This window comes from Mandrillus leucophaeus, unplaced genomic scaffold, assembly GCF_000951045.1.
Source record: "Mandrillus leucophaeus isolate KB7577 unplaced genomic scaffold, Mleu.le_1.0 Scaffold411, whole genome shotgun sequence".
NCBI lineage: Eukaryota > Metazoa > Chordata > Mammalia > Primates > Cercopithecidae > Mandrillus > Mandrillus leucophaeus.
The window spans coordinates 2,838,356-2,862,509 of NW_012104377.1; the positions used below are offsets into that span (position 1 = coordinate 2,838,356).

Genomic DNA, 24,154 nt, shown 5'->3' on the forward strand with positions numbered 1-24,154 from the left:
AGAAAAATAACACTTAATAAAAATGAAGAATTTCTGCTATTTGAAATACATTAAAAAAATAAATGAACAGGCTGGGCCCAGTGGCTCACGCCTGTAATCCCAGCACTTTGGGAGGCCGAGGCAAGCGGATCACCTGAAGTCAGGAGTTCAAGACCAATTTGGCCAACATGGTGAAACCCCGTACCTACTAAAAATACAAAAATTAACTGGGCATGGTGGCAGGCACCTGTAATCCCAGCTACTTGGGAGGCTGGGCAGGAGAGTCGCTTGAACCTGCAAGGTGGAGGCTGCGGTGAGCCGAGATCATGCCACTGCACTCCAGCCTGGATGCCAAGAGTGAAACTTTGTCCTCCCGCCGCCCCCACCCCCGCTCCCGCCAAAAAAAATAGAAAATAAGCAAACGAATCACAAAATGGAAGAAAATATTTGTAACTCATAATCTATAAAGGACATATATTTAGAAAGTAAAATAACTCAATGATAAGAAAAAAAACCCTATTAAAAAGATGAGAAGGAGCAAAACATTTGAACAGATATTTCACCAAAGACGATATACACATGGCAAATAAGCACATGAAAAAAATGGTCAATATCATTAGTCATTATACAGCCATTTTGGAAAACAACTTGGCAGTTTCTTATAAAGTTAAAAATTTACTTATAACCCAGCAATTCTATTCCCTAGGTATTTACCTGAATGAAATAAAAACTCAAGTGCACAAAAAAACCCATATGTACATGTTTACGGCAACTTTATTCATAAGCACTCAAAACTGGAAAAATCTAAATGTCCTCTGAGAAAGGGATAAACAAATTGTGGTACATCCCCATACAATACAACACTACTAAGCAATAAAATGTAATGAAATACTTAAACATGCAACAACATGGGTAATTCTCAAATGCATCTGGCCAAAAAAATAGATCAAAAAAGCTACATACCATATGCTTTCATTTATGTGTTATTCTTAAAAAGGCACAACTTTAGAGACAAAAAACACATCAACGGCTTACCAGGAGCTGGGAGTGGAGGGGAAGGATTGACTATAAAAAGGGGGCATGGAGGAAATTTTTGTGATGATAGGACTGTTCTATATCTTGATTGTGGTGGCAACTACGTGTCAGTACACCTTTGTCAAAACTCACAAACATACGTGGTACACAGGGTGAATTTTACTGTACATAAGTTACCCCTTAGTAAAAAGAAAAAAAATTGCTTGGTAACTCAGATACTGTATAAAAGAGACTACCCTGATATAAATTATTAAAAGGCATTTACCTTGCTTTTTGTTTCAAAAACCACAGTTAATTATCCCCTCACACAACAAACGTTTATTTCGTGAGCAGTGAGCCAGGCACCTGTTACTCAACTAATATTTAATTACTAAAACATAGACTCTCAGTTGGGGGTGATTTGTCCTTTCCGATGCATTCTTTATCAAAGCCGGAGCACAAGGAGATTCCTATATTTAACTAGTTAGTTTGGCCTAACAGTTGTATCTGTATCAAAAAACAGCCCATGTTTACATTTATCTACTGCAGAAAGCTTTTCTTTAAAAGTCATATAGAAGGAATCCCATAAGACACCATCCAAAATCCACTTTGGCTAAAAGTGTCTTTTAAAACATGTAAAGATCTTATATATGTTTAACATGTATAACAGCAAAGCTGAATGTAAATGCTATGAAGCTCTTTACTGGCAAGTGGAACACTACAGTGATTGATATGCTTTGAATCTGTGTCCCTGCCCAAATCTCATGTTGAACTGTAATCCCCAATGTTGGAGGTGAGGCTTGGGGGGAGGTGACTGGATCACAAGGGTAGTTTCTCATGGTTTAGCACCATCCCCCTTGGAGCTGTTCTTGCAATAATGAGATCTGGTTGTTTAAGTGTGTAGCACCTCCCCCTTTGTCCTCTTGCTCCTACTCTGGCCATGTGACCAGTGTGCTTCCCCTCTGCTTCAGGCCATGAGTGTAAGTTTCCTGAGGCCTCCTCAGAAGCCGAGCAGATGCCAGTATCATGCTTCCTGTACAACCTGAAGAACCGTTAGCCAATTAAACCTCTTTTCTGCATAAATTACCCAGTCTCAGGTATTTATAGCATTGTGAGAACAGACTAATACAGTGATATATGTCCAAACACATATATTTTATAGCAGATAAGAACCTGTTTACTAGCCAGCATCATTAACTGTACAAATACATTTTGTAGCAATTGAGTCTATCTCCTCCCCAATCAAAACAGATTTTAGATTGCAATTTTAAAACACTAGCCAACTTAAATAAACCTGAAATTCTTCACAAGTACATTGTCTATGAGTTTCCAATGCTGCTATAATAAGCAACAGATTCTGTTAAAAACAGACTTACAGGGGCTTTCCATTTGTTGTATCAAATATTTCCTATAAAATATACCTTAGAATTATTGTAATAGACTTTTGTTAATCATTTAACCTGTAATAAAAATATTTCTAATGACAATTTCCAAAAACTGTACATAAGGTAGCTCCATATTAACTTAAAAATCTCTAATAAATGAAATTCAAGCAATAAAAGAACATAAATTTATGCTACCCTATTGGAAAAATGTATGAGAAACTTTACCTCAATTTTCTCAGGAAATGCTAATCTCTGGTCACAGACTTTCTTAGTACATTATTCTTATTTTTTTAAATACAAAGTACAATCAAACCAAAAACAAATAAAAAATCAAAGGTGCAAGTAAGAGAATAGCCAGATGACTGGATCTGCCTGCCAATTAATAAGCAAATACTTACCTGTAGGGGGAGTGGAAGAAACAACAGGGGGAGTTGGAGAAGTGAAGCCATCAGCAAGGGTCTGGGCACCCCCAGCAGCAGCGTCTGGGGCAGTGGAAGAAGGGACAGTAGCAGGAACAAGAGGGGCAGGGGCAGATGCAGAAGTAGCAGGAAGGGGAGGAGTGCCAGCAGAGCCAGCAGGGGCTGAGGGGAAAGAGGAGTAAGAGGCAGCATTAATGAGGCAATCATATGAGGCAGGATTAGAAAAGGTATTAGAGTATTTAATGTTAGATATTCAGTGCTTAACACTAACCAAAAGAATAGAGTTGAAAAAAAGAATAAAACTTATGTTAAAGGATGTCTATATAAGCAGCAAATAATTCAAGACACTCAGGGTAACGTACAGATTTTTTCAATTCATTAAAAACAAACATTCCTTTTTATTTGAAAGCACTACTCCAGAAGAAAAGTGTTCCCTTCATATTGTTATTTTTAGCATAACATTCCGTATATAGTATACAAAACTAACATAATACACTAAAAAGCAACAGTTTTCCATTTTGAATTAGACAAATCAGAAAATAGACATATTCCAGATATCAGGCAAAAAAAAAGAGAGAGTTTTTTTAAAACACAAATCTTTACGATTTTTAAAAGGCATTATCTACTTGTTACTATAAGTAATTAAGTATGTAACATTCTATTAATGTATTTTGTGTCATGTTTTTAAAACTAAGTTTTAAGTGTGTATCTCCTCGAATCAAATAAGCAACTTTTCGGTTTCAAAGAGGGTAGCATTTTCAGAGACTACTAAATTCCAATACGTCCACTAAATTTAACTGTCAAAACTACTTTTCATTATCTGCCCAATCTTCTGTTACTAATATGATTCTCACACTCAGTTCCCACTGCGTCCGAAGACTGCACTGTCATAACACTAGCTGGAATTAAACTTGTAACTCATAACAAAGTGTGATCTGAAACCTCAAAGCAGCAACTGAGCCACATCACCAAAGGCATAAAGAGAAGTGCAAACTGAGCAAACACTTACAAATCACTAGATTACAAATAACAAATATATAAAGACTTCCCAATATTTATGATTCCTAAAGAAAAAAAAATCCTGATTATGAAGAAAGCCCACCATAATTAAATCACAAATTGAATCAAATTCAGAAAGGAAAAGTGAAGATGAGGCACCATGAATGTTTTACCTGGAAAGACACTGGGAGGAGATGGAGTAGGAACAGCAATAGGAACCCCCACACTACCACTTCCACTGTTCTCTCGACTGCTGCTCCGACTACTTGGGTGGCTCCCTCCACTACTCCCACTGCTGCTAAAGAAATAAGAGCCACCAAAACATGAGTATTTATAAACAGTAAGAGATCATCAGCACTTCCCAACATTTTCTGAGATGAATGTAGCTACAATAAAGGTAATTCAAAAGCGTTCCACTTCAAAAAAAAATTTCCTTGAGCTCCAAGTCAGTGACAGGTTAAAAAAAGTGTGTGTGTGTGTGTGTGTGTGTGTATTTTTCTTAATAAAGTTGAGGGAAAAACTGAGTTCAATAAGCTTGTTTTGACATTTTGAAAAAATTACCCAGAAATATAAGTGATAAATGTTGAGGTTTAACACATTAAAACAATATTGCCTTTTTATATTCCAGTTTAATGCCTATCTGAAGAAACTTCTTTTATAATAAAAACATTTTCCTAAACAGATTTGAGTAATTTTAATTCACAATCATACTTTGATGTACTATCCCATATTAATGTTTTATTATGTATAGTTTTTCATCTGTAAAGTTCCACCAAAAAACAACCTGACATTTCCCACATTTGGTCCATAATTTTTTTTCCAGATCAACTAAACTCTTAAAACTTGGAGAGAAGTCTGCACTTCGAGATGTCTGTTCTTTATCAACTTCCTGACTGCTCAAAGTTGCATCAGAACATGAGGAGAGAGAGGTGAAATCAGATGAGGTTTGGGAGAGGAGAGTGAGGAAAAGAACTTAGTGCTTGGAAAATGAGAGATTTACCTGAAGTAATCTGAACAGATTATGGTACTATGACCATCACATTTTGCACTGAGGTAGAGAAAATACCTGTAAGTTCGATTTCTTTGATTCACAGAAGCTGTCCTCACAGGGCTCTGCTGCGAGGGAGCCATATTACGGGTTGGGCTAGGTACGTAATCATTTGGTACCACTGGAGGACGCACTGGCTCCAGTGTGCGATAGGGGGAGTGCCGCCTACAAAAAGAAGAGCGTATGTATTGTATGATTAAGCAAGTTTCGGCACAATAAATTCAAAGAGTTGCCAGCAGTGAGATACAATTTGTAATCAGAGATAGGAAATGTGTTTTAACATAACCCAGCTACCAATTTCAGTCTTTACTAATGTATCACTTCTCTACCATTAGGGTTTTGGTGAATATTGTTATTTTTCAGTCTCCAACCTCATTTCCCTGTGCTAATGCAATTTTGTTCATTTATTCTCAAAGAGCACAAAGGTTCTCTACCATTTAAGCCAATGTTTCCCAGACCCTACTCTCTTCTTAGAAGAGTTGGAATTCTTTTAGTATCATATTGAAGTCTCCCAACTGTACTTCATGAATGCACTAATTATTCTCCTCTCCCTTCTCTCCCTAACCAAAGATATTCAAAGACAGGAACCACAAATCTAGATTTCAGATCTATAACCCCCACACTGATGATCACTACTAGCCATAATAACTCATTTCTCTTTCTATATACCAAATACATAGAAATTAAAGTATATCTGTATACAAAAATACACACTTTAATCTCATCTTCCATTCTCACTTTCTCCCTCAACTTTCACCTTGATCTCTTTTCTCTTTCCCTCCTCAGAGTTCAACATTTACAAAGGTGGGGGGAAGCGAATGACCACCACAACAGCCTTTCTATATTATTTACTTTGAACTGTAAAATACAAATCAGACTGGATTTTATTAACACGTATTTCCCACCTTTTCCCAAAATTTCCTCATAAGGAGGATGAAAAGAGGAAGAAAGGAAATATGACAGGAAACAGGATGCACATGGGGAAATTAGTGATTATTAAATTAGTTCTCATTTCTACTTAGGTTTCCAAACTCTTTATGATAAACAGTCAATTGACATATTTTAGATGAGATCTTGGTCACTAAAAGAATAAGAACTGATCAAGATGTGAAAATTAAAAAGTTTTCTTTTCCTGAAATGATGTTGCTCTACTGACTTAATGTATGGATCCCAGAGTTTCTTTAACTATTGCTCTCCTGGGGCACTCAAGTTATGGATCACTGATTTTGGATGAAATCACTTTGCAATTTACTCTACTACCCTTCAAAGTCTCCTTACATAAGTATATACATTGGTAATTAAAAATAAAATAAGGGACACTGGATGAAATCTTGGGTCAAAAGAGGAAAAAGTAATGTCGGACTTTGGATTTAAAATACTAAAAGGAAGTTCCAGCATCTCTTAAATTATAATGCAATTATTAAAAAATAAAATGGGAAACATTAATTTCTCCAACATCTAATTTTCAGACAATTTTTCCTAGGCAATAAAAATGTTTTGTTGTGGCCGGGTGGAGTGGCTCACGCCTGTAATCCCAGCACTTTGGGAGGCCGGGGTGGGCAGAGCACCTGAGCTCAGGAGTTTGAGACCAGCCTGGCCAACACGGTGAAACCCCATCTGTACTAAAAATACAAAAATTAACTGGGAATGGTGGCATGCACCTGTAATCGCAGCTACTCAGTAGGCTGAGGCAGGAGAATCGCCCAGAGGCAAGAGAATTGCCTGGGCACAGGAGGCAGAGGTTGTAGTGAGTCAACATTGTACCACCGCACTCCATTGAGACTGTCTCAAAAAAAATAACAAGTTCTGTTGCATCCAAGTAAAAATTCTTTGATAATTGAGAACTATAGAGTGAAGGCAATGACAAAAAGAAGATTTTTCTTTAAAAAAGCAAAGGAACAAAACGTGGTGACAAGGCAAAGACTATGTGGAAAAATAGGTTATAGCCATCAACTAGCAGAGTGGGTCTCAGCAACTGTGGTCCCCAAGGATCCTGCAGAACCATTGCTAATATACAAGGAAAACAAACACTGGTATATGAGCAAATCTTCAAAACTTGAGAACACAAAGTTTCATTTTTCTAGGGACTTTCTAGGGACTAAGTAACTTATCTTACTAACAATTTTGATTTAAAACCCAACAAAATCCATAAGGCACTACACATGATACAAATGTAAATGCTTCCATAGGAAAATAAAAACAGAGTTCCTCTTCATCTCTCTACCCCCACCCCTGGCAACATTATACACTACTATGCCATCTACATTCTACCTTGAAGTTTAAATCTTACTTGATCCACTAGATTTTCTCTCTCTCTAAGCAGAATTATTTTGTCTACCCCTAATAGAGTCATCCTATTCCTGGTTGGAATTTATTTTTATTCTTTGGTCTCCTACTGTCCTATTATCCCTCTTTCAGCACTATCCTCCACTGTATCTCAAATCAGTTTGTCCTATCATGATTCACAGTGCTTGACTGGGTTTTGGTTTTTGGAAGGTTTGTGGTTGTTTTTTTTTGTTGTTGTTGTTGTTGTTGCTGCTGCTGCTGCTGCTGCTGCTGCTAGTGGTGGTGGTAGTGATGGTGGTGGTGGTAGTGGTGAGGGAGCCAAAAACAAGACTGTCAATTAAAAACTTGTTTAGCATATATAATAAAGCCAATGGTTGTCAAAACATTTTGTCTTTGTCTTATACATTTTTTAAAATCCAATTTGTGGTACAGTGACCCTGAAAAGTTGATAGAGGACAAATATTACCCCCCCTTTTACAGATGAAAAAACTGAATTCTCGGCAGCTGACTATGCAGGAACTATAAAGTTACAGCACAGCTGAAACAGAATTTTAATCATCTGGCTTCTGGGCTATACTATGCCAACCTAATCATAAATCTCAATCACAATAAGCCAAGTTTATAATACGATGCTCTAGAAGAAAAAAGTCAAGCTTTTCCATTAATTGGTCATTTTTGCCAAATGTCAAATCTAGAGCCCAACTCTGTAGGACTAAAATAAAGCTCCATATTCTTCTTTTTTTTTTTTTTTTGAGACAGGGTCTCACTCTGCCACCGAGGCTGCAGCACAGTGGTATGATCACGGCTCACTGCAGCCTCAACCTCCTGGGCTCCAGTGATCCTCCTGTCTCAGCCTCGCGAGTAGCTGGGGCTACAGGTGCATGCACCACCATACCCAGCTTATTTTTGTATTTTTCGTAGAGACAGGGTTTCACCATGTTGCCCATGCCGGTCTTAAACTCCTGGGCTCAAGTGATCTGCTCACTTCCGTCTCTCAAAGTGTCTGGATTACAGGCATGAGCCACCACACCTGGCCTAAAGCTCAATATTCTTGTAGGTTTTACAGAATTTTATAATCTACACAGCTTAAAATGGATAGTTGGAGTTAAACTGTAATATAAAAGACTATATAAATTTTCTGAAAGAAAAGGAATTAAAATTAGACTGCAATTTTCAATAAATCATGAACTTGGGCTAGGATTTTACCTCAAATTTTAAATTCACTAGAAAAACAATTTCTAAACGAATCTTTTTGAACTATAAAAATGTGTTTCCCAAGAGAAGAGAAAGTTATACACACAAACAATAATCCTACAAAGAAAATGCTCTCTCTTCAAATACTCAAAAAATAATTTAAATATATGTTGTGCTTCCTTTTTAAACAATACTACATGAAATGGTTTTCAATTACTACTTAGTTATATACTCACCCAAGTGTCCCTTTCCCTGACATAGGGGGACTAGGGGGCTTCTGAGTTGGAGGTGTGGTACGCGGCAGCCCACCCATCTTCATGTTCTGGGTACTCACCTAAAAAATTTTAAGGAAAACTCAAACTTGTATGCAGTGAAATAAAGTGGCACTTTTGGGAAATAATGCTACACTACGTAACAAAGGAGGGGAAGGTTTAAATACAGGGAAAAAATTAGAGGCCATGCATTTCATATGCAATTTCTACTCTACTATTATTCTACAGTTGTACTCAAAGGACTCTTCCTAACATGAGATTTTCAAATCATTATAAACTTGTACGCAAAGACTTTATTTGCCATTAGGCCATCACACCAACAGATCACTGGTTAGACTATTTGATATTACATTCAATTAAAATTAAATAGAATAACTACAAAATTTTAGTTTTAATAAAGAGTAACTCAATCAAAAACAATAATGCTTTTAAGCAATTCCTTATTTTTAAAGATAACTTTCTTTTCTTTTTCTTTTGAGACGGAGTCTTACTCTGTCACCCAGGTTGGAGTACAGTGGCATATCTTGGCTCACTGCAACCTCTGCCTCCCAGGTTCAAGCAATTCTCCTGCCTCAGCCTCCCAAGTAGCTGGGACTACAGGTGCAAGGCACTACACCTGGCTAATTTCTTGTATTTTAGTAGAGACGGGGTTTCCCCATGTTGCCCAGCCCAGGCTGATCTCAAACTCTTGAGCTCAGGGAATTTGCCAGCCTCGGCCTCCCAAAGTGCTAGGATTACAGGCGTGAGCCACCGCACCCGGCCAGTAACTTTCTTTAGACAGCAAGCTTATAAGGAAAATATATTTCCCAAATAAAAATATGCAACTATGCATATGATCCACTGTAACTAGAGAATATAAAGATAAATCATATAATATACACAGAAAATTTTAGTTTTTTAAATTGTGGGCCAGTCTTATAAGTCAGATTTAGTTAGTATCTTCTTATGAGGGAATGACCTACCTGAAAACTGCTAGAAGCTCAAGCCAGGTTCCTAAACATCTGAACCAGAAAGTTAAGGCTGAAGTATCCCATTCAACTGGGAGCAGCACAAGGGCCACAGGCAATATCCTAGCTCCAATGGAAACTGAACCCACTCAGGCCCAAACTGAAGGTGAACTCAGGCATGAGAAAGATGTAACATAGCCCTAAGTCAGAGCTGGACCGTAACTCTACTCACTATTCTATCTCCAACCGAAAATGCAAGTGTGGGAAAGATGGGTAATCTGGGAATAATGGAGGTCACCAAAGGAGTATATCAGCACTACACAGAAAGCCCTGGCTATCTCAAAAAGCTAAGAAAAGTCACTCACAAGTGTAGTTCAAATGCAGTCTCAAGAGACTACCAATGGGTTAGTGTTTACCACACAGGTTCATATCTGATCCTATTTTAAGACCCTAATATTCAAATAATATTTGAATTGCCATCTTCAAAATATATTTTTAAAAAGGACCTCAACTTTTCTAAAAATAACGTGGCTAGAGTAGTCAAATTATACTTCCTAAATAAAATTGCAAGACATTATACCATTGAAATCAGAATACATTCATAACTGTAATTTCAGAATATAAATTTTCAGAAAGCAAATCATAATTGTATACAGAAAAGTGAGGCTATCAAAACCAACCCTGGCTTAAGGGGAATTTTTTAAAATCCTAAAATAATACTTGTTATTTGAATAGGCAAGAAATACTATCTCAAGAAACAAATTCTTCAAATGAATAGCCCAGTGAACAAGTTGCGTGTGATGTTAAAACAATCTTTAATGACAAATGATACCTTTGAAATGTCAATATTTTAAAGTGAAGCATTTATCTGTAATCCTTTTGTTGTTGCTTTTAAAGAATAAAAACAAACATTATCAAGTAAGAGTAAAGATTAACTTATCCTTGCTCTCCCTCTCATTAATAAGCAGAGGGTATACTACTCGTATCTTAAAATGAAAACGCCAGAAAGTTTTTTTAAAAAAAATCAATCCACTTTTGGGGAAAATTTTAGGAGCCATATAACAAATAATGAATAGCTTTTAAAACTGCATCTCTTAATTTCTGAAACCAGAAGATTTTTTTAAAGTAGTAACCAAAGTCCTTTAAGCTCAACCTTAAAAAACATAAAACCCAAAGTTACTTTAAGTGATGAGGGAGAAGTGAACCAAACACTAAAACTACATCAATCTGCTAGAAACAGGAAGGAAAAGGAGCAGGAATTTAAGAGAGAATTTTATTCTATACATGGGATAGCTAAAATATTTGAAAAGAGCTTTCCAACTTCTATTTGTTTTAGGTTTTGGTAAGCAAGGTGTTTTTGTTTAAATTGCAGTATCTTCTATAAGTCTTTAGACCTACCCCCCCCCCAAAAAAAAAAACCAGCATAAAATAAACTATATATTAAAATCTGGTGGACATTTCTTTTTTATTTTTTGTTTTTTTTGTTTTGTTTTGTTTTTTTTGAGACGGAGTCTCGCTCTGTCGCCCAGGCTGGAGTGCAATGGCATGATCTTGGCTCACTACAACCTCCACCTCCCGGGTTCAAGCCATTCTCCTGCCTCAGCCTCCGGAGTAGCTGGGACTACAGGCGCGCCACCACGCCCAGCTAATTTTTTATTTTTAGTAGAGACGGGGTTTGGCCACGCTGGTCTCAAACTCCTGACATCAGGTCTCCCAAAGTGCTGGGATTACAGGCATGAGTCACCACGCCCGGCCGACATTTCTATTAGTATAACTTGGTACATTTTATGATCTGTAGAATCATCAAATGACTGCATTTATTTGGTTAATGGGATTGGATGACTAACCTAAGTCACTTAAGAAACAGGAATCTCTGTAGAATGTTCAAACAATCTAATTTTATACCTCACTAATATTTCATTACCTTTCTATGAAAAGAGTTTTTCAATATTTCCTCAAGGCAGCTTTTCCCTTGTGAAAAATGTTTCTACATTAAGTAAAACAATAAACATGCTATGCAGAATATAAATACTGCCATCAAATTTGAAGAAAAGGAAGAACAGAAATCAATGCCAAACAAAATAATTTTTATAATAGGTAAAATCTATATTATAATTAAAGTTAAACTATATTTCAGAACTAAAATAATCTGGTACAAATAAAAATATATTTACTAGACAGCCATCATGATTGATCCTAAAAAAACTATTTTGAGGGAAGTATTTAAGAGATAAAACATTTCCTGACAAGTAGCAAAACAGATGAGATCTCTATGTGCTGACGGAGAGGAACTTAACAAGAGCAAGAGCGAGAGAGAGAGAGAGAGAACATATACCATAAACTCAAGACAAGGAAAACAAAGCAATACTGCAGCCACTTCATAATAGCAATTTCACTTGAAATATTTTTTAAAGTTATAAACACAGCAGAACTATCATCAGGCACATAATAACAGTTTAGGGAATTATGATATCAATGATAATTTCGTTATGTATTTTTTTTATTCCATAAAATGAACAGTCCTCAAGAGCTAAGTGAAGCAGGTATTAGGTACAAGAAAGAAAAGTTGGAAAAGTTCCCACTTTTTCCCTATCAGAGAGAAACCTCCAAAACAGAAGAAATATTTCATTTAGGTGATGAAGGTTAATGCATGGCCACAGCTCAAACACTTTCCCACTGGGTTATGATGAAGGAATGCAAATACCACCAGAGGTAGAAGCAGTTCCTTTATGACTAGGCCTTGGAGATCACTACAAACTGGCATCATCCATTAAGCCAATTATTGTGACTTAATGCCTTTTGTTTGTTTTTTTTTTGAGACGGAGTCTCGTTCTGTCGCCCAGGCTGGAGTGCAGTGGCCAGATCCCAGCTCACTGCAAGCTCCGCCTCCCGGGTTTCCGCCATTCTCCGGCCTCAGCCTCCTAAGTAGCTGGGACTACAGGTGCCCGCCACCTCGCCCGGCTAGTTTTTTTTTTTTGTATTTTTTAGTACAGACAGGGTTTCACCGTGTTAGCCAGGATGGTCTCGATCTCCTGACCTCATGATCCGCCCGTCTTGGCCTCCCAAAGTGCTGGGATTACAGGCTTGAGCCACCACGCCTGGCCTGACTTAATACTTTTTCTACAATGCTCCTACGTATCCTGCTCTACCTGCTTTGGTACATTCAATACCTCCTTGAATACTGATATAATATTCACTACAAATATCATGTCTGGACAGCCAAGTATCTCTAATTCATAGAAGACATCACCTCTGCTACGAAATCTCCCAATAACAGACGACCTACTACAACAGAACAGTGGCAGACACATCCTAAAATGTTATATGTGGTATACCCCTCATCTATTCATCTCCTACCAGACCTCTAGGTACAAGAGTAAAGGCATGTGGGGAAAAAAAGGAGACAAAATGGTCTATAAAATGATTTCTCTGCTTTAAAGGTATTTTGAAATAAATAAGACTCACATGCTTAAAATAAACAGCAATGTCTGACTGGGCATGGTGGCTCATGCCTGTAATCCCAGCACTTTGGGAGGCCAAGGAGGGCAGATCACCTGAGGTCAGGAGTTCAGAGACCAGCCTGGCCAACATGGCAAAACCCTGTCTCTACTAAAAGTACAAAAATTGGCCGGGCGTGGTGGCAGGTACCTGTAATCCCAGCTGCTCAGAAGGCTGAGGCAGGGAGAATCACTTGAACCCGGGAGATGGGGGTTGCAGTGAGCCATAGCACCACTGCACTCCAGCCTGGGTGACAGAGTGAGACTCTATCTCAAAAAAAAAAAGAAAAAAGAAATGTCTACAGATTCTATAGAAATTTACAAAAAAAAAAAAAAAAAAAAAGACATATCAATGTGAGAAGAAAAATCCTGAGCTAGTTTTTCTCTATGAAACCTCCCCTAACAATTTCTTCAACTTGTTAAGTTTTAAAAGAACAGGATTCCAGACTGGGCAACACAGCAAGACTATGTCTCTTTAAAAAAAAAAAAAAAAACCTCCAGGAGGGGCTGTAGTCCCGCTACTTGAGAGGCTGAGGCAGGAGGATCACTTGAGCCCAAGGATATAGCGAGCTACCATGCCACGGCACTCTAGCCTGAGCAACAGAGCAAGACCCTATCTCTTTAAAAAAAAGAAAAGAGAATTTAAATATACAAATAGAAGAGGTGAAGTGTATGTAGGTTGTGTCTGTATGTGAAATAGTGAGGATGGGAAAAAGCTGAGGTCAGTCACCTCTAGGCCTTCATTCTCTGTCCAGTTTTGTTTCCCATTATAGTCCCATGTAGTACATAATTCTCTGGCTTTCTAGAGACCTCTATCCCTCTCTTCAGAGGATGTATGTTCCTATTTCAATTCCTAAGGGACATCAGGAAAAGGACGAGAAGATCCTCTGAGGAAAATCAAAGTTGAAACCAGGAATTAAGAGTATAAATTCAGGACAGAGGTTAAGATTTTTAGTAAAAGGATTAAAAGACAAAAAAGCCTATCAAGTCGAGAGTCCAATAATAAAACACAGAGAATAAGGGAACATAAGATTAGGAGTAAGAGGAAAGAGAAACAGGTAAAGAAAACAAGAGAAATAAAGATGGACAAACTCCTGCTTGATTTTGAAAACAGATTCTAACAACTGGCTTTTGTCAAAACAGAATTGATGGCTTAAGGTTGGAACTTATAGGCAAAACAGATGGGTCTCTTGAAGGTTGAGCTTTTCTTCCAGGTGCTGTATCGGATAAATTTTTAAGAGTGCACCTTCAACTGTACCTGAAAGCTAGAAATATAAGGGGAATTTATCATATTTCTGTAAGGAATGACAAATACTTGCTAAAAATAGTACTCAAGTGAAAACAGTCCATTTTTTAAACATGGGGCTAAATGATGGATCTTCAAGATACTAAGCAAAATTTTTAAAACTATTATATTCTTAATTTGCTGGCTGTAAAACCCTTAAGCCCTGCTCATCAATTATTAAGAATCTGAGCTGGGCACAGTAGCTCACGCCTGTAATCCCAGCACTTTCGAAGGCCCAGGCGGATGGATCACAAGGTCGGGAGTTTGAGATCAACCTGGCCAATATGGTGAAACCCCGTCTCTAGTAAAAGTACAAAAATTAGCCAGGCGTGGCAGCGGGCACCCATAATCCCAGCTACTAGGGAGGCTGAGGCAGGAGAATCACTTGAACCCGGGAGGCAGAGGTTGCAGTGAGCCAAGACCACGCCACTGCACTCCAGCCTGGGCGACAGAGCAACACTCCATCTCAAAAAAAAAGAAAAAAAAAAAAAGAATCTGCTTGGGCGATGTTCAACTGAAATAATACGTTAAGAAACATAAGTTTTTATTACTTTTGATTAAACTAATACGCTTATTTTAAAAATACTTAAGTTTAGCTTCATTAGTGACAATTTTAATGTTTTCAACACAAAAATTCATTACAAACACATCATACTGACCTCAGTAACAGGGTCTAAAAATTCTTTTTACTACTAAAAGAGTACTGGCCAGGCATGGTGGCTCACAATTGGGAGGCCGAGGTGAGAGGATGGCTTGACCACAGTTCGAGACCAGGCAGGCCAACACAGTGAGACCCCACCACTACAAAAAATTTTTTAAAAAATACCCAGGCATGGTGGTGCACGCATGTACTACCAACTACTCAGGAAGCTGAGGCAGGAGAACCACTTGTGTCGGGGCAGTCAAGGCTACAGCAAGTCGTGATCACACCAGTGCACTCCAGCCTGGGGAACAGAGAGAGACCCTGTTTCCAAAGAAAAAAAAGAATAGGGAATAGGAACCAGTTCAAGGTACATTCCACTTTCATATGGCCTTAGGTATATATGAAAACACCTCCAATATGGCATTCTATCCACTGACTTTGTACGTCCTTTGTTGTAAAACTATTACCATACTGTTTTTGGTTTGTTTTTTTTTTTTGAGATGGAGTCTCACTCTGTCGCCCAGGCTGGAGTGCAGTGGCACGATCTCGGCTCACTGCAAGCTCCACCTCCCAGGTTCACGCCATTCTCCTGCCTCAGCCTCCCGAGCAGGTGGGACTACAGGCGCCCACCACCTCACCCGGCTAATTTTTTGTACTTTTAGTAGAGACGGAGTTTCACTGTGTTAGTTAGAATGGTCTCGATCTCCTGACCGCGTGATCCGCCCACCTCAGCCTCCCAAAGTGCTGGGATTACAGGTGTGAGCCACCGCGCCCGGCCTATTACCATACTGTTTTTAAAAACCTTATGAATTCTTAAATTTGTAACTTGACTGAAGAAAAACAAACACAGTTAATCCAAATTTCAGATGACAAGAACCATTAAGCATCAAACATGCTGTATAAAATAGTAAAAGTTAAACTCTTAAACAAGGAGGTCTCTTCTGAGTCAAATCCCACACGTCTGGTCCTAAAGTATGATGACTTTCTCTAGAGTCTGTCTGAAAAGTATAAAAAGTATGACAGCAATGGGAGCAACAAAGACAGAGCTCAAAAAGTGCTGAGGAAGAGATAAAAAGAGAAGTAGAAAGAAAAAAGACTAGGTCTTAAACAGGCTTTAAATTTTAAGCACATTTTAAAGCAACATTTAATCAGCTACCCTGATTAAAATGAGGATAAGGAATCTATAATGCTATTGCCCATCAGGAGACTACTAAGATACTTGCAAGAATCCACAGGCTCCAAAAAGCTCAGGGATCTTATCTAAGTGTGATTCTTCATTAGATCTTTCTAGGAGACTCTCAGTTTGGCCTATCTCTCACAATGGAAACAGATCCTGATGCAGGAACATCAAGAAGGAATCATAGTGGGGTTTACAGAAAACAAGCATAAGGCAGTGGCTTGGACAAGCTAAACTTTTAAGGGTAAAGAATTTGTTTGTTTCCGTATTTTTTCTTCAGTTAAACTTTCCGTGTACTTCTATCACTTTGGAGGTTAACACATCAATGGTCAAAATTTGAATACAGACTTTAGGGTAAAAGGACCAAAGCAGCCACAGTCTGCTTTTGGTCTAGTTCACTGCAACCCACCTATTTTAAGCAAAAGGAATTTCTTCACAATTCCACATCTTACTCACCATGACTGAGGATTTGGAACCAACAATCCAATCAACAATACAGGAGTCCATATGCTTGGGCTCTTCCAATCAAATCTACCTACCATGGGCAGGTGAAAGTTGTGTGGCCATAGTTAGTACTAGAGTTAATGATTCAAAGCTCAGTCATCCTGTCATCACTTTCTACACTGAAGATATGGCAAATAATGGGTGTTAGATGGGAGGAATATATATCTGAAAATAAACTATGAAACTCACCTACAAAAAAAAATCAAAGAAGAAATGCATGCTAAGTTTGGTATATAACTGTAGTAACCTTCTATTTTAGGCAGGCTTCTTGAATATAGTTGAATTTCTTTTACCACGAATCCTCCAAAATACCAAAACATTATTGAAACGAATCATAACAGGAAATATCTCTAATTCTTAACTGATATTCTGTTAAATATTGTCATAGGCTTTTGATGTTTTGTATATAATTATATTCACCTTTAAAAACTTTTAAAGTTTATATTGAAATATATTCTTTATTCAGCTATTTGGCAAAAAGAATAATTTTTCCACAAAAATATGATACTGCAACTTAAAAAAAAACCCTGTGCCACTGAATATTTTCTGCTTCTCAATTTCTTTATACTGATTAAAAGATAATGACATATTGTCCATAAGGTATATCAGAAAGCACACCATTTATAGAATAAAAAGGCTATTACACAGGGGGAGGGTAAAATAAAGCACATTAATTGGCCCTCCAATTCACAACAAAGTCTCTATATTTATAAAAATCCAGCTAATTATATTTCATAACATTTTTATGATAGGGTACCTTACATTTCAGTTTCACAAAATATATTAACATTACAAAATAACCATTCATTCAACAAATATTTACTAAGCACCTAATGTGTGTCAGGTACTGTTCTAGGCACAAAGGATAGAGCAGTGAACAAAATAGACAAAAATATCTGCCCGCAAGGAACATGAAGACACACCACAAAGTTGCATGACAAAAAGTAAAACAAAAAGGAGGAATTATTTATTGGGTTTTAAAAGGCCAAGTGTTAACTATCTCTTTAACTCCCCATATGTAATATTCTACATAAGAACAAAGAATGGAAATCCAGCCCTGGAATCTCTTACCTTAAATCTAAGCAACCACTTAATGCATAAATGGAGCAAATAAAAGAGGTAAGGAAAAAAAGCATTGAAAGGTTAGTTGAAACTTCAGGATGTGAAGAGAAAGGAAAAAAAGAAAAAACAAGTTAAGCATTCAGCATTAACAAAATAATGTTTCAGTAGATCATAGAAAGAGTGGTTAAAGCAGAATGTGTCATGAACAGAAGTTTCTTTGATGAATTTAAGACATTGTTTTATTCAAAAATTTAATTTTATTAAAGATTTCTTCAAATTAATGATCCTTAAACACGGAAAGTCAAAAAATGAAGGGGCTAGAATCCTAAAAGAAAAACATTTTACTTTGAGAATTTTAAGAATGGGGGATGTAAACATAGGAATTATATATATAAAAAAAATCAGATTAATTTTTTCTTACATAATTGGGCAAACAGAAATATCACACTTTATATTCTAAGTATCTTTTTGGCATTAGATTCTGGCAGTATTCTAAAATATTCCATTAGCAGTTGTTAGCCTTGAATAAATTTTCCCAAGTTAGAATAAATTTCAGTTATTAACTAACCATCCAATTACACATCTTATTTTAACATGCTCTTATTAGTAATCTAAATGCATGTAGGTATTGGCTATAAAATTAAATATTGGGCAGGCACAATGGCTTACACCTGTAATCCCAACATTTTGGGAGACCAAGATGGGAAGATCACTTGAGAACGGGAGTTCATGACCATCCTGGACAACACAGACAGGCCCTGTCACTACAAACAAAAAATTTAGCTCAGCACAGTGGCATGTGCCTGTAGTCCCAGGGAAGCTGACACGGGAAGATCATCTGAACCCAGGAGTTCAAGGTTGGAGTAAGCTGTGATTGTGCCACTGCACTCCAACCTAGGTGACAGAGTGAGACCTTGTCTCAGAAAAGTTAAATTAAATACCATATTCCAGATAATAGTGCTTGATCAAAACTCTGAAGAGAGATTTTAAAAATAAATTTACAGTGTATATTTTCTTTTTACCTAGATCTACATTAAATTTAGATTTAACTGATTTCCATCCATAACAGTGTGTGTTTTTTAAGTATGCTTATATTAGAAAAAAAATCAACTACATGAACTGTACAGTATCATTATAAGCATGTATACATGTATATTTATTTACTCATATCTGATAAGTCACTGTCTTTCAAACTACTGATCAGATGTAAGTTGATACTCAGCTAAAGCTCTGAATCATTAGGTTCAAATACCAATTTAAATGAAATTTCCATGTTTTAGGCACCCAAATACATCTTAAAAGACAGTCAAGATATGTAATAGCTACACACTCAAAAGCAGTGGCAATATTAATTCACCTAACACTATTTTTGCCCAAGATGTTGGGATAAAATTATTTTAGAAAAATTCAAACTACATGTTTATTAATATATGTTGTTTTTGAAAACTAATGCCAAAGTCTGCTGATAAATACCTGAGATAAGGTAAACACTTTCATAATAACATGATGAATGATTTTTTAATCAGCCATATTAAATTAAAATGGGAAAGATTACACTACACTTATTTACTCAAACCATAGGAGGTATTATCATCACTAAGCAAATACAATTCATTCAAAGATGATTGTTTAAAACCTGAGAATACAGCACTAAGAAAAAGCAAAAAGGGTAAAACAGTTATAGTAGCAAGGAATCTTCACGACAACTGGGCCAAGACTTTGTCCTCTAGGAAAGAAAGATAGATAAAAAGCTTAATTTTCTCAAGAGTTAGTTTCATTATGGGTTACTACTTTTAAAAGCTTGAAAAAAATTATACCTACCTTTACTCCATGTCCAATATCATCTAGAATTGTATAGTCAATAGGTTTTCTAATATAACGAACTGGTCGTTCAAGGTTGGCTGGAGCAATAATCTTATGCGTCCTTGAAGTGTTTTTATTGGTAGTCAAAATACCAATTTCTCTTCTTGCAACTTTCTCTTTATGAATATCAACTGTCTGCAAAATATAAAGTAAAAACCACAAAAATGTACAGTTCTAATATCCACAAAAATCAAAATATATATGCCTAGAGATTTAATATTGCTACTCATATTCTAAACTATGCTTGCTAAATTTTATTCTTCTGGACTACTGACTTCCTCCATTTTCAGGTTAAAGCAAGGGCTGGTAAACCATGGCCAAATCTGGTCCATCACCTGATTTTTACAGCCCACAAGCTAAGAGTAGTGTTAACATTTTTTAATGTTTGGATAAAAGAACAACAACAACAAAAACCCTTCACGTGAAAATTATATAAAATTCAAATTTCCTTTTCCATAAGTAAAGTTTTATTGGAATACAACCATGCTGCTTACTTGCTTATTTGTCTAGACTTTACACTGTAATGGCAGAGATGAGCCACAACAGAGACAGCATGGCCCACAAAAACTGAAGTATATATTAGCTGGCTCCTTTACAGAAAAGGTTTGCCAACCCCTGGGTTAAAGCACGCTAACTTTGTCCTCTCCATTAAGATTCAGACTAATATAGTGATTAAGAAAGCCCCTGAAATTAATCTAGTTACATTTTTAATGACCTATAATTTCTATTCATGTTTAAACATCTTTTTTTTTTTTTTTTTTGAGACGGAGTCTCGCTCTGTCGCCCAGGCTGGAGTGCAGTGGCCGGATCTCAGCTCACTGCAAGCTCCGCCTCCCGGGTTTACGCCATTCTCCTGCCTCAGCCTCTGGAGTAGCTGGGACTACAGGCGCCCGCCACAACGCCCAGCTAGTTTTTTGTATTTTTTAGTAGAGACGGGGTTTCGCCGTGTTAGCCAGGATGGTCTCGATCTCCTGACCTCGTGATCCGCCCGTCTCGGCCTCCCAAAGTGCTGGGATTACAGGCTTGAGCCACCGCGCCTGGCCTAAACATCTTTTTATTTAAAAGGAAAGAGGGCTGAAATATAATGTTAAAAATAAAGCCAGGCACAGTGGCTCAGGCTTGTAATCCAAGTACTTTGGGAGGCCAAGGTGGGCAGACTGCTTGACCCCAGGAGTTCATGAACAGCCTGGGCAACGAGGCGAAATCCCGTCTCTACAAAAAGCAGCTGGGTATGATGGCATGTGCCTGTAATCCCAGCTATTTGAGAGGCTGAAGTGAGAGAATCGCTTGAGTCCAGGAAGTCAAAGTTGCAGAGAGCCATGACTGCACCACTGCACTCTAGCCTGGATGACAGAGCAAGACCCTGTCTCAAAAAACAAAACAGCCATTTTTTGACCCCAAAAGACCAAGTTGCTTGGGCAAAGTTGCTTATATTTTTATCATGGCAAAATGCCTGTAAAATATTTCATTAATTTATTTATATTTATTAAATGCTCCATAGGACATAAGAGTAAGAATGTACTGTAATTATAATCTTCTATTTGCTAACAGAGGGTGAATTTCTCCACATACACAGGTAGTTAGTACACTAAAGCAAAATTTTTTTAAACTGCAAGCTGCAATTTAGTGGTATGTAAGCAGCAATTATTTCAAACCAAATAGAACAGAAACATCAGACTGCATGTACACACAGTAAGGTAAAAGCACTGTTTCTTGAAAAGTCTGTTTATTACGTATATAAATAGATACATGAATTATGTGCTGAATAAAATGTAAAAAAAAATTTTTCCTGCGTTGCAGTCAAAAGAGTTTGAAAGATCACTTCACTAAAATGGTTCACATCTCTTACAACCAATTCCTAGCTCAAGCAGCAATCAACAGACACATTTTTTGCTAACTCTTCCCCAGTCCCACTTCAATGTCCTACTTTAATTTCCCCTTTGTAAAAGAACCTGGTAGTAACAATGAAGAGAAAAGATAATCATAATGACATTATAAAATACTACTTTAAGAAATCTGAACATGGATCATCTATCCTTCTAAACTGCCTCAAGTATGAGGTAAGCTTGAAACTAATTCAAAGTCTCTTATTTCTCTACAACCAAGAGATCTTAAAAACAACAGGATCTGTATGTTCCAGAGCTAATGCATGTATAAACAGAACCTCAAATAAAAAACTAACAATGGTAGTAATCTTACAATTTTAAGTATTTCTTTTCAAGAAAAAAATCATCTCTAAACTTTTCTATGCATGTTAGGCTAATTATGAGAATAGCTTTCCTCTTCAACTGCTTGGGAAAACTATAACAGAAAAGTTAAGTTTGCGTATTAGTGATGACATTGGAATTCACTTAATTTTTAACTTTAGAGAAATGGAAATTAATCACATTTTGATTAAAGTTTATTTTTATGAGACAGTGTCTCACTCTGTTGCCCAGGCTGGAGTGGAGTGGCCCGATCATGGCTCACTGCATCCTCGACCTCTCAGGCTCAAATGATTCTCCCGCCTGAGCTTCCTAAGGAGCTGGGACTACAGGCGTGTTCGACCATGCTGGCCTAATTTCTATACTGTCTGTAGAGTTGGGGTTTTTCCATGTTGCCCAGGCAGGTCTTGAACTCCTAAGCTCAAGTGATCCACACACCTTGGCCTCCCAAAGTGCTGGGATTCAGGAGTAAGCCAATGTACCTGGCCTTGAATAAAGTTTAGTGAGTCATTCTGAATCATTAAAAATATGGGCTAGAAATATTATTTCATACCATCAAGAATGCTTCAAAAAACAAAATATGACACTTTTTTAATAAAATGGGTCTATCAGATCAATAAAAGGTTCATCAGAAAATATAATCCTCAAGACATTGTTTTTATTCTCCTCAGTTTTTAGAAATGTACTTAACTTATTCAGAAATGAAACTACAAGAGTGTAAACCTGACCAACCATAACAGAATTACAAGCTTATAGCTTCTATTTCAAATCTGCATACTATAAAGATACATTTTTTTGCAACACAGTCTCACTCTGTCACACAGGCTGGAGTGCAGTGGGACAATCACAGTATACTGTAGTCTTGAACTCCTAGGCTCAAGCGATCCTCTCACCTCAGCCTCCTGAGTAGCTAGGACTACAGACGTGCACCACCATGCCCAGCTAATTTTATTTTTTGTAGAAATGGGATGTCACTGTGTTGCCCAGGATGGTCTTCAACTCCTGACCTCAAGCAATGCTCCTGCCTCAGTCTCCCAAAGTGCTGGGATTATAGGCATGAGCCACCGTGCCTGGCATGTACTATAAATATTAATAAATCTCTGGAGAATGAACAGGGAGAAATCATCTTCCACTTATTATTTACACTCACACACAGTAATATTTTCTAACAAGCACATATTTCTTAATTGTTTAAAAAATTGAGACTTTAAAAAAGCATGAAAATATAAATTAGAAATCTCTTCATGTGATCTTATAGAGATGCGACTTGGTCTAGGGATTGGGGACATTTACATATTACCCATATGTTCTCTTCATATACACACAAACACACACTAAGCCCAAACCCACAGACCGTAACAGTAAAAAGGAAGACCAATACAGCAAATAAAAAGATAACAATAAGCCTAAAATAAGGGGTCATTGTTATAATAGAGCAAAAAAAATGGCACTAAGCCTCCAGGGAGAGAAGGCAAAGTAGAAACATAATGAGTTACAAAGAAATATATCAATTCATCAGGAAAGTGAAATGTTTCCCAGGACTAAACTCTTTAAAAATATATTTGTTGTTGCTTCTTATATCAAATCTCAGTAAAAACTGAAGGCATATTTTTTAAACATAATTTTTTAACAGCATAAGTATACAGAAAGTCAAAGTAATTTAGTTTGGCTATATGATGCTTTTAATTGTCTACTTCAAAGAATGCCTACATCTTAGAAACACTAGGGGCAGGGTAACTCAACAGTGGCACTATTGACATTTTGGGCTTGATAATTCTTTGTTGTGGGTGGGGGTGAAGGCTGCTGTCTTGAGAATTGTAGAATATAGAAAAGCATCCAGGTAGGTAACTGTAGCACTCCCTTACCATGAGATGTGACAACCAAAAATGTCTAACATTGCCAAATGTCCCCTTGGGGGCAAAACTTCCCTGGTTGAGAACCAAAGATCTATAGAGGAAGGACTAATTAGCTGGTCCCTTACTTCATTCAATCTCAAATCGCAATTGTTTCCAAATTTTTTCACAAGTCGACTCAAGATCAACGCCTCTAATTTGCCTAAGTATAGATATCTGAAGTAAATAACTTTTAAAAAACATCTATAATAATAAACGTAATCTAACAAGGGTATAATTTGTATTCTTGCCATCATACTACCACACCGGGTGGAACTGCAGGAGTTCCTATGGGCAGGAGAAAATATGCCTTTAGAAAATGGCCGGCCAGGCGCGGTGGCTCAAGCCTGTAATCCCAGCACTTTGGGAGGCCGAGACGGGCGGATCACGAGGTCAGGAGATCGAGACCATCCTGGCTAACACGGTGAAACCCCGTCTCTATTAAGAAATACAAAAAAATTAGCCGGGCGTTGTGGCGGGCGCC

The 24,154-nt window shown here is 37.3% G+C and overlaps 1 protein-coding gene across 1 annotated transcript in view; it reads right to left on the reverse strand.

The window, feature by feature from the left end:
* The window catches only part of ABI2 (abl-interactor 2), a 70,336-nt gene that overhangs the window by 37,806 nt on the left and 8,376 nt on the right, over positions 1–24,154 (reverse strand). Inside the window, 6 exon segments of the mRNA XM_011992487.1 lie at positions 3,970–4,094; positions 4,863–5,009; positions 8,561–8,658; positions 19,533–19,709; positions 23,760–23,802; positions 23,804–23,833. Of these exon segments, the coding sequence (XP_011847877.1) occupies positions 3,970–4,094; positions 4,863–5,009; positions 8,561–8,658; positions 19,533–19,709; positions 23,760–23,802; positions 23,804–23,833 (620 nt within the window).